Below are 11,919 nucleotides of genomic sequence, written 5' to 3' on the forward strand. Positions count from 1 at the left end.
GCACACTGAGATTATGAAAAATATTAGGTAAGTGCTAATAGGGAGTTCTGCATTTTGCGTGGGAAGTCAGTGCTCTGAGGTGGCATTCCCATTGTTTTATCATGGAGTCTTGGAGTAAGGGAGCTGAAGTGTGAATCAGCATGAAGGAGGAGCCTGGACAGTTGGGGGCAAAGGAGCAAGTGTCTTCAGTTGTGGTGGTGAGAAACCTGTCTAGCAAACAGGTAGTTGGCTCCTGATTTGGACAAGTTCAGATTAGTATTTTCAGAGTTCAAAATAACTACTCATCGTCTCCATACACAAGAAGGGAGCACGTAGGTGCTGCTGATCCTGTAGGCAAACAGGAGTTCAACAGCACAAATTAAAGGAGGATATGTTCTCTAAACAGGGGCTACCAAGACTCAGCAAGCACTTGGAGCCAGCAAGTATGGAGAGCTTTAAACCTGTCTGGATGCACCTTTGAAAATTTTGGGTTGTCTCCACCTGCTTTGATGTAATACATGCTTATATTTCTTAAACAGGGTGAGAAGCTTCTCATTCACTTGTGTCATGTGCTGGGAGTTAGTTCTTTGTAAGTTGTTACTGACCCTGCCAAAATGATCCACTAAGGTACAGGCTGTGTTCTCCAGAAAAACCAGTCTGTTTGAAACACAGATTTGAATCTCATCATCTACAGATGAAGCTTCAAGTCTTCATCAGTACTTCATGCACAGTAGTGGCAGACTTTTTGTAGATTTTTTTCCCTCATTGAGATGAGACTGAAATTCAAAGATGAATTTCAAGGATGAAGTTCTTGCATGTCAGGTAACCCAGTAAAGAAAGAGATGTGGGAAGTAGGAGATTATGCATTTTTAATCATAGATTTCTCTGAAGTGCTGGATCATGATGTTGAATAATCCTGGTTTTAACCATGTGAGGTATCTTCCCATAATAGTTACAAGGTTGGAAGTTATTTTAGCCTGCTGTTGGTCTCCACCCAAGTGATATGTCCACATATGTTGTATGTCAACACTTAATTCTTCTGTAACATGGGTCTCAAAAAGATGCTTGCCAGGACCTTGGACACCCTCTGCTTTAACCTCCACAAGCATATGCAAAGACATATAACCGGACATATAACTCAGGCAGAGACGAAGAACAGGCTAAAATAACTTCCAGCCTTGACCTATCAAGGGAACACAAAACCCCTCACAAGGTTAAAACCAGGATTATTCAAGACCATGATCTAGTACTCAAGAGAAATTATGATTTAAAAGGCATATTTTCTTACTTTCCACATCTGGCTTTACTGGGTTACCTGTCATACAAGAATTCATTGGTTTGAATTTTGATCTCATCTGCATGAGGGAATAATCTACATGAGGAAGTTTGAAGTGGATCTTAAATTCTCTGGCTCAGATATACTGTGAGAGACTTACTTCCTACCTGTATCAAGAACAGAACATAATACTGAAGAAGGGCCTTCTCTTTCTTCATATGCCTTTTACAATGAGTAAAGAGTAAGTACAGCCTGCACATGTAGTTTGGAAATGGTTGCTACTGTGTAAAATATCTGAAATGAGGTGAAAGGCACTGCAGCAGGTTTGGCTCTTGCTCTTGCTCTGCTCCTGTTACCAGCACTTTCCACTTGAACTTGGTGATGATTTTGTCTCTCTAGAACTTCCTTTCTACTGAGCAAAACTGGCACTGCCCTGTTGGTGAGGTGAAACCCTGTCATACCCATGACCAAATACTTACTCCAAACTCTTCTTCCCTGTTGTCTGACTTAAGGTCAGGAATTTCTAGGCTGTGGAGTTATTTGTCCTTTCTGTGTAGCTTAATGTACATTGTGTGAGTGACACAGTGTCTGAACCTACAGCTCTTGCTGGGGGATTTCCCTGTCTGGAGTGTTCACAGATTGATTATTCTGTTGGTGGACATCAGACTGCAGATCACAGTATGTGCAAGGCATGGGATGGAAATCCTGTTATTCTGGGCAAACAGATACTTGCATGCCTGGGATCAGCTGCAGGAAAAGTTGAAGGGATGGCAGTGATGGCATGTGTCCTTCCCATCTCCAAGGGCACAGTGTGACAACTGGCCTAATGAGTGCAAGCTGTACAAACCCAACTGCTCTGACATGAGCTACCTTTGCAGCAGAACTCCTGAGTTTTAGCCTGTGTGACTCCCATTTAGTTCTCTTTCAGCCCGATAAATTAATGTCACAGTTAACTCTGCTCTTAGGAAATAATCTCATAATGAAATTTCACAACTGGCCTCTTCCAACTGTAATTCCTTTAGCTTCGGAGTGGTTTCGGAGTTTCATTTTGTAAGGTGTTGTGAAATCAACTTTTTTACTTGGAGCCAACCTCTGTGATGATGGTCACTGAAAGATATTTCAGGTCATCTTTTACTGGGTTGAGGCTTTGTTTTCGCAGAGGTTGAATCAGGCTGATCTAGTTACAGGATAGGGAAGCAAAGATCAGGAGTATCAAGTCAGGTTTCTTCATGTGCCTTTTTGCTTTCCAGGTCCATAACGTTCACGGAGCATTCAATGCCTTGGAGGGAGCAGACAAGCTCAGCTCAAATCGTATGTATTCCTGGTGATTACAGGTCTTAGCCACTCTCTGCAGGAGGGAAAACAGGGCTATTCACACAACACTGGTGTATCCAGAAGTCTTTCATTTGCCTCTTTAGCCAAAATGATCCAGATGTTGCTGGCTGACATTTCCATTTTCTCCGGTACTACAGAGAGGGCTTAGCCCAAAATGTCCTTTGCAGCCCTTTTGCAAACTGGACGTTGTTTCCAGCTCTGTTAAAACTGACTCAGAACTAGGCAGTTTTTTATCCATGTTCTATTCCTATCATTCCCCCACCACCAGAGCTTACCCTTATTCTCGTGTCACAAGTTAGCTCCTACCTGAAGTTCTACACTGGAAGGAGAGGGATTTTCATTCCCCTGCTTTATGACCAGCACACAAAGGGAAATTTCCAGTGCAGGCTACAATTCAGCACAGATTTTTCTCTCAAGTGTTCAGGCTCCTGCAGGACATCAGTCCTGTCCATTTCTTGGAACAAAACTTCTGTGGCTGTTCCTGAAGATATACAATTGTGGTTTGGGTTTTTTTTTTTTACTTCAGGAGCCAAATGTCGTGTTACACTTGGCTAAAGGATCCTGCAGAGAAGTAAGGTAAAATTCTGGTTTAGAACTGTTTTAGCAGACACAAAAAATGACACAAGCCATTTAAATAATGAAAAAAAAAAAGGTAAGCAGCTGTAGGAGAAGGAAGAAGAGAAAGAAAGATGGGTGCACAAGAAATCACAGGTTGTGATGCCTCAGCTGCTTCTGTCCAAAGGAGCTCAGTGAGCTGCAGCTCTAACCTGAGCTGGTTCCTGATTTAACCAGGCTTTTGTGGTGGTGATAAGTGTTACCATTTATAGTTGCAAGCAGTTAGGAAGGTTCAGGTAACCCAAACCCCGCGGGTTGTGGTCCTACAGAAGTGGTGGGTGAGTTCTGGTGTCATCCAACTACCTGACAAAGTTCTGTAGGAAGGACATAAATGTAGGACGTGAAATTGTCGCTTTGTCACAGAACTTGAGATAAGGAGGAGGGAGGTACCTTTTTTGTGACTTCCTTTGCTTTGAAATGTTGTGTAGGCTGTGATTCCTTTCTCTGAATGCTAATGTGTACTTTCCTTCCCTTTCTTGACCACAGCCCTTGCATCTCACGATTATATACTGAAGATAGTCCCGACGGTGTACGAAGACATGAGCGGGAAGCAGCGATACTCCTACCAGTACACAGTAGCAAACAAGGTAAAGAGGCAGGTAGTTCTCAAGGAGGCTCTTCGTTGCAGCCCAGTGGATGCCTGGAGGATGTTCAGTCACCATTCTTCCCCCCCTGCTCTGTGCTGTGCCATGTACATGTGTTTGTAGGGGAGCAGTAGCCTCTGCTGGGAGAAGGAGGAACTGAAGCTCTTCGGAGTGGGGCTTCCTGGTGCTCCTGGTGCTGGCATTCACCAGGATTGGGGTTGAGAGGGCTTGTCAAAGCAGATGATGATATTGTTTTCATTCCTGAGAAAGGTATTCTTCCTGCTGACGTTCTCATCTGTCAGTTTAACTGATCTAGATTTATGGGAGGTTTTCACGTGCTGCAGGAGCTCTTGTTGTTTGTGTCAAGATGCATCTGAATGGAAACTGTAACCCAGCTGAAGATAAAAAACATCACTTACACCTGGTTTCAGTTATAAAACAGTCTTATTTTTGATGGATGTATCAGACAACATAAATTAGCCAAGTTTTTAGTTTTTTAGAAATGTTGATTTCAGACATTAAGCCACTGAACCTGTAGCAACAAATATATACTGGTTGACTCTTTCACAGTGCCTGCTTTGTTATGGTGGATTATCACAGAATCATATAGATTGGAAAAGAGCTTCAAGATTGCTGAGTCCAACCTGTGACCCACCTTGTCAGCCAGACCAGAACACTGAGTGCCATGCCCAGCATTTTAGTATTACAATGTATTGAAATTTTTTTTTAAAGGGAAAAAAAAAGACCCTACTTACTCTTTAAGGTGAAAAGCATCTTTCAGTTTAAAATTATTTGCCAGTTGTATGCTAAATGAAAATCCAGAATCTGTTAATAATATCTAACTACTGCTAGTTTGCCCCAACTGATAATCAAGCACACACTCTCCTGGACTAGTTCTCAGATTTATGTTCCCGTCTAGTGACTTTTGGGCTTGCCTGTATGGTGTGTCTCAGGGATTTGGACATCTCCCTGTGTTCAGATTACAATGTATTTGTTCTGCTTAATGTCACAACTGCTGTTCTGATAAGACTCTTGCGATAGAAGTCCTGAAAGTACTCTGGAAAATAGACAGGAGGAGCTTTTGACACTTCTGTGAGCTTGGCTGCAAATGGGGGCGTTCAGCCAAGACTGACTCATTAGGGCAGGATTGCTGTGGGGAAAAGGGGAGAGGAAGGAAAAAATGAGGTCAGTTCTGTCAAAACTGAAGTGCAGAGAAACAGTGCTGCATCTGCATTTTCTTCTTTTGTTGCTTTAGTCCTTTACTCCCAGACTGATCAGTGGGAAAGAGAAAAGGGAAGCCATTGCAATAGTCTGCCACAGAGTGATAAGTATGAAGAGATGAAGAGGGTCTTAAGTGTGGGCTGTGTCTCCTCTCTTACCTCCTACACCCTCTGTTTCCTCACTTCCCCAGATAACCACAGTCCCAAGATGTGCTGCAGAACTCCAATAAGAGCCCTGAAAATATTATAACTAGAGGCTTCTTCTCTTGTCATCCATGGGAAAAAAACTCAATAGTGGGAAATTTGGGATTTATATAAGATTAATGAAGATAAATGCTGTTTCATTAGCTCCCTCAGAGCTCACAGAGAGCAAAATTGTGTTTTTTGTATCATGCTCATGAGTGTCCTATTGCTTGTCTTTTCTTCATCTTTTTGAAGTACTTGCCTCTGTGTAGAGGACAATTGAAAGAGAAGAGGTGATCTGAGTTGGCAGCATGTCACAGGGCTAGAGAAGGGAAGATAGAGAGGCATCGTATGCCACGCTGGTGCTGATGGCTCTCCTTGGATTGCTGAGTCCCCAGCCTGCTTTTCTTGGATTTTTCTTCGAGCTGTGAATACCCTGATCATTGAAAACTGATATCTGTTTCCACTGAGAGCATAACCAAATTATTATCTCAAAAATATATGACTTTTGATACTAATATGATGTTAATATCTGTTCTGTATGGGCACTGTGCAGTGTGTCTTGCTGGGGGGCTAGCCTGTGGCTGATGGCCTTGTACCTGTTAGGAAAGAAATGGATTAAAGGAGATTATCACTGGCAATCTGAAGATGTCTCTCCCAAACCAGCCTGGAATATTTTTTGAACATTTACCAATATTTTCTGTATACAGTTTCATTTTAGCTTGATTTTTAAACGTGGTTTAAACATGGCTCCACATGATTCATACTGAGTGGGCAAAGCACTCCCATTGTTGGTCCCAGTGGGAAGGGGGCCTTACAGAGGAGTGCAGGGATTTTCAGGTTCTTGCAAACTAAATTCCATTTGTTTGATAAATATCCCAGTATATGATATATATACAAAATATATTTACAGTGCAAAAACTTCACCTGCAACCACTTAGAGGCTGTTTGTATTTAAATAGAGCATCTCTAAACTAGAGAATCAATGTCAGCCTTTCTGTTTAGTTCTGCAACTTTGAATGAAGGTGAGAGTAATCACCATCACTCTGTTCCCAGCTATATCATTATCAGACTGTAAAGAGCTTGTTTTCCTGTTTGATAAGGATGGGGGGTGGGCAGTAATACATGAATTCACTGTTTGCGTCTTTCTGTCTGGTGATTGGTGCAAAACCGTGGAGTAAGAGCCAAATCCACAGAAGCAGTTTTATTGCAGGCACCCTCTGGGATGAGATTACTCACATTTTCTGCCATTTTCCCCCCTCTTTCTTTTCTAGGAGTACGTAGCCTACAGCCACACCGGCCGCATTATCCCAGCCATCTGGTTTCGTTACGACTTGAGCCCCATCACAGTGAAGTACACAGAGAGGCGACAGCCTTTGTACAGGTTTATCACATCGGTGAGTTACTCTAAACCTCTAATTCTCCCTTCTCCTGCCTGCCTTTCATTTATCTTCTGAGCCTTTCTTGCCCAGAAGAATTGAGTTTCTGCTTCAGAGCGTTGTGACATGATTGAGATAAAGCAGCACATCACTGCGGTTGTACTGAAGTGTAAGTGAGGTGACTGGTAAGTCCAGTGCTCTGACAACTTGATTGAATAGCTAGGCACAAAAAGAAGGAAAATTATGCTGTTCCAGAGGTGCCAGGCTCTGTCTAAGCAGAATGGGCTCTATTGCAGCATGTCAAAAACTTGGAAGTAAAGCTAACATGGTGTGCTGTAAAGCTGCAATAAACTGTTTGCTAATGATGAGATCAAACGTGCAAAGAATCATAGAATAGTGGGGTTGAAAGGGATCTTAAAGCTCATCTTGTTCCACCCCCTGCCATGAGCAGAGACACCTTTCACTAGACCAGGCTGCTCCAAGCTCTGTCCAACCTGGCCTTGGACACTTCCAGGGATGGGGCAGCCACAGCTTCTCTGGGCAAACCATGCCAGCCAAAGTCATCCTCTTCTTACCTAGAGAGGTTTGCTCTGTGAAAAGTTCATGTGAGGGAAAGAGAACTGCTTGATGACACAGAGCTGTCTGTCCTTGCTATCTGCTGGTTATTTGGATGACTTTTACAGTAAAGAGACAAAACTGGCAACAGAGATTTTACCACCAGCCACATCTCTCCTCTCCTACAAGACACTGAATGCAAGGCTGTTGTTTTACTCAGTGCTGCTGCTTGGCTTAATATGGGAATTCCAGTTCCAGGCATTTACTTCTGGGTAGAAGTGGAGAAGAGCTACATTATCAAATTCCAGAGGTGTTTTCCTGACGAGTTACATTTTGATGTGTCCAGATAGCATCCTGCAGTACTGATCTCAGCATCTATGACAAAGCTGTGCTGTCCAAACTGCTGGTTAGGAAAAGAGCTATTTAAAGATCCTTTAAAAAATGAGTCCTCAGGGAGTTGGCTTAAAATTGAAGCTGCAGTGTGCTGTGCCAGTGAGGCAAGGTGGAGTGTGAAGGAGTTGATAAATTGGCTGGAATGAAGACCTCAAATTTTGACTTTTAAACTGTTTAACTATTTTAATTAGAAGTAGCATAAACAGTGTAGCTGCGTTGCACTTTAAGATTTTGATTTTACAACTTCTGATAAACAGCAAGTTCCTTTCACTTAGCTTCAGACATGCTTGTGATCTCTAGGATACACAAATAAGAAGAGAAAGGGACTTGAAGCAGAATCTAAACGTCGTGGTTTAAGACTTTCTCTTCTTACCGTGTCTGATTTCAAAACATAATCCTAAAAAGGGACAAATATCAGCATTTCATGACTTGGCATCTCCTACTGCATCTACATCCTTCCCTGACAATATGCTCTCAGAGCTTTCCTATGCATCTTGTTGGGGGTGAGGGTGGGGAGGTGTTTTTAATGGGAAACAGGGTTTGGAATTGATTAATAGGTGGGATTCTTGTCATGTCCATTGCAGCATTGATTCACTGCTGATATTCCATTGTGTGCATATAAATAGCATCTTTGTTGAATTTGATATCATGCTTCCGAGTTTACATAAGGGATCCACAGGAGAGGGTCTCCTCCCTGGTTGCCACAATGACCTTTTGGATTTGTATCTCTTTGGATTTGTATCTCATAACCTCAAAAACTGAAACCCTTATTTCCTACTGAGAATCCAAAAATAGAACAACAGATTCACTTCTATTTCCAAAAAGATTTTCAGGTTGATTAGTTTTCATCAAATAAGGAATTATGATAAAATATGAATTTCAGTTACTCCTCTCTTCCTCCCCAAAATAACAGTCCTCTCCACATGCCACATTCCTCACTGGTCTAAGTTTGAATTTTGCATCACTGGCCCAAGCCTGAATTTTACCCTGTCCTGTCTTTAAGGTTAGCCAGGCACTTTCTGGCTGCTGGACTGCTTAAGAAGAGTTTTACAGTTGATTTTTTTGGTCTTATAAATGGCCATAGTGTCAAGCAGCTCTCTTGGGGCCTTTCCAGTTGAATGCCCTTCCCATGGAGGCTGTGGATGACGCTGGTGCTGCAGTGGCTGCTGCAGTGACCGGACCCTCGTCAGACGGGGCTGATGCAGAGGCAGATCCTTGTTCCAGGTGCTGTAGCCTGGCTCTGTCTGGCCCATCTGGCTCTGGTACAGGTGACCTGCTCTCGCTCTCGTTTAGGCCAGGAATGTTGTACAGGAGGGCAGCCCTGGCTGTGGATGTGCCACACTTAAGGCTGTACAGCGTCCAGGGTGGCATTGAAAAGGCTGGAAGGGGGAGCAGAGGATCAAAACACCTTTGTCCTCGGTTTCCTTGCCCTGTTTTGATGACATGATCTGTTCTGTTCTGCTTTAGCCCCTTCCTGTATCCCAGTGTGGCCTTTTGCATCACAGTTTCCCTGGAGACCAGTCAGTGATGATCAGCACTGGGCTGAGGGCCAGACAGAGCCTGGGCTGGGGCATGCGGAGTCATTCCCAAATCCGGCTGGCCATGGAAATCATCAGCTTGTTCTGAGCAGCAGCTGTTCAATTTAAAAACCACAAGGGAGGCTCTGGGATAGGGGCTCTTTGATTGTTTACTTGGGCAATGTGGCTTTCAGTACATTTAAATTTGTCCCAGGGATGGGGGATGATCCTGTGGGCTTGAAAGAGACTTTAGGGAGGAAACGGTGTCAGAGGGAAGGACACAGTGTTGAGAGATGAGCCCCATGTGAGAGATCAGATGAGACAGGGGTGTTGGCTGTTCTGCAGAGAGCCAAAGGCATCTCCTCCTGCTGCTGAGAAGGTTATCTTTGATATGATGATCTTTGATACTAATGAGTTTGCCCTCCAAAACTTCAGCACTGCTAAGAGCAGCATTATAGCGCTGTAGCAGCACTCCCAGATCTTCTCTGTTCCCACTCTAACTCATGCCTGCTCCTTAGATTTTTTTTGTGGTATTAAAAATTATCCTAATTTTCTGTACGATGTGAGAGGTGCTTGCTGTGCAGGACAAAAGGCTTTGGTTTAGCATAAATTTTACTTTACATGTTGTACTCCCAAAAGTTCAGTACTAAGTAAGATTTTATGTTACTTGTGGGTCAGTGCTGCCTCTGTCACTGTTCTGTGAGTTTTCCAGGGATCCTGGGTTTAACCACAGAAATGTGGCAGTGTTAAACACAGTTGGTTTTGCCTGTTAAACTGTGCTGCTTAAAATCAAGGCATCTCCCCATAAAGAGAAGCCATTCAGGACCTCATGGCTGAGGTTATGGAGCAAGGGGGAAAGTTTCACTGCTGAAAATTTATGAGTTCCTGTAAGTGGCCAAACTGAAAGAAGGTTTTATCATGAGGTCAGTCTAGGGGCTGGGAGGGGAGAGCAGGCAGAAAAGCAGCCAAAGTTCTGCTGAAGCATTCAAAATCCAAAGAAATTTTTTTTTTTCCTGGTATGAGAGGACTCATCTGGTCTCTAGGTGTGAGAAAATTAAACTGAAAATAATGGGATGGAGGAGCTGGAACGGAATGGTTGCAGGCAGAATAATTTCAGCCATGGGAGCTGTTACTGGCAGGTATCAGATTCGGCCCTGTGGTGTTTTTGAAAACAAGACAGCGTTATTCTGCAAGATGTGCTGCAGGTCAGCCAGAAATCTTTGTGTGGGATTTTGCAGCTTGCCATACTAGGAATTACCTAAGGGTCCTACTGGTCCCCTCTGTCCTTAAAAGTAATTTTCATACTTTAGGACATCCCAGAGGTGCACAGTCATGTGTCTGACACTTGTCTTTCTGTCACTTTGCTTGCAACCTTGCCTCCTCCTACATATCCACTCATGTTTTCCTTTAGGCCTCAACCTGCATCCCGGCTGCTCTCCTGTAATAACCTTCTGTTGCAAACCCCTGTGCATTCCCCATGTTTCATGAGCTCTAACAGCTGGAATTATTCCACTTCTGTGTTTCTTTTCCTTCATCCTTTAATGGTTGGACCTGACTCAAACTGTAACCTCATGGAGCCAAACACAGATCATTCCTGGCATAAAACCACATTAACTATAAGTAAATGCCTGATGCCTGCCTTCCATATGTGTTAGAACTGTGATGGTAAAGGAACACTGTGGTGCAGCTTCTGTGCTGACCTAGAGCCCAGTGCTGGTGCTGCCTTTCTTTATTCACAAGTACTCAAGGCTGTTTGTATTGGGGTCAGGCCCCAGGTGATGCCAGGTGTGTGTGACTCACACTCAGCGCTACAGCTGAGCTGTGCAGATGAATTTTATTTTTTTTCTATTCCCCACCCCCTTACACTGCTGCACTGAAATCACATTTTCCTACCGTATGATGCAAAATCTTCGCGTTGGACGGGTTTTGTGTTTGTGGTGTGACATGTCCTGTCAGCTGAGCTGTTCTGCACTGAAATAACCCAACTCCGTGGTGGTCGTTTTCCTTGAAAAGTCACCCTGTGTCATGCTCTGAGGGATGGCGAGGAGGGGTGCACAGGGGTAGGAGTTGGACTTGTCCCCTAAAATTACTAACTTTGCCTCAGGCTGGTGCTCTGGTTTTAGAAGCCTTGTTCTGCTGGAATGCCAAGTGTCCTGCTAAAACCATATATCCTTCAGCTCCTCGTCTCACTGACCTCACTAAATGCTCATATCTCAGTTATAAATACTCATGGAAATGAGCTTTAGTTATTGCTGCCTTCACTCACTGTTAATGAATTGTTTGTTCCTTTGCTGCTGTGAATCCCTGCTGAGCTGCTGCTGCTCTTATGTTACTTTTTTGGTCTGTTATTTTTCCCATGGGGGACAGTGCTGTGTGGGAAAAGAGACGTGGCAAGGAACGTGTTATGTGGCATTGGTTGCCTCCTGTGCCAGTTGTGTTGCATTTTTGTTATCCATATATCACAGAATCCCAGAATCAGGCTGGAAAAGACCTCCAAGATCATCAAGTCCAACCTGTGCCCGATCCCCACCTTGTCAACCAACCAGTTGTTCCTTGGACACCCCCAGGAATGGGGACTCCACCACCTCCCTGGGCAGCCCCTTCCAATGCCTGACAGCACTTTCAGTGAAGAAATTCGTCCTGATCTCCAACCCAAACTTCCCCTGGCACACCTTGTGGCCATCTCCCCTTGTCCTGTCCCTTGTCCCCTGGGAGCAGAGCCTGACCCCCACCTGGCTCCACCCTCCTGTCAGGGAGTTGGAGAGAGTGAGAAGGTCCCTCCTGAGCCTCCTTTTCTCCAGGCTGAGTCTCCCCGGCTCCCTCAGCTGCTCCTCATAGGACTGACTCTCCAGACCCTTCCCCAGCTCCACTGTCCTTCTCTGG

The 11,919-nt window shown here is 44.1% G+C and overlaps 1 protein-coding gene across 3 annotated transcripts in view; it reads left to right on the forward strand.

Annotated features, from left to right (window-relative positions):
* ERGIC1 (endoplasmic reticulum-golgi intermediate compartment 1) overlaps positions 1 to 11,919 on the forward strand; it is a 60,784-nt gene that overhangs the window by 43,653 nt on the left and 5,212 nt on the right. For all 3 annotated transcript variants that reach the window (XM_017822959.1, XM_017822960.1, XM_017822958.1), the window contains exons 7-9: positions 2,506 to 2,566; positions 3,692 to 3,792; positions 6,467 to 6,589. In XM_017822959.1, the coding sequence (XP_017678448.1) occupies positions 2,506 to 2,566; positions 3,692 to 3,792; positions 6,467 to 6,589 (285 nt within the window). The remainder of the gene's footprint in view (positions 1 to 2,505; positions 2,567 to 3,691; positions 3,793 to 6,466; positions 6,590 to 11,919) is intronic.

Source organism: Lepidothrix coronata, unplaced genomic scaffold, assembly GCF_001604755.1.
Source record: "Lepidothrix coronata isolate B3197 unplaced genomic scaffold, Lepidothrix_coronata-1.0 Scaffold100, whole genome shotgun sequence".
Lineage (NCBI taxonomy): Eukaryota > Metazoa > Chordata > Aves > Passeriformes > Pipridae > Lepidothrix > Lepidothrix coronata.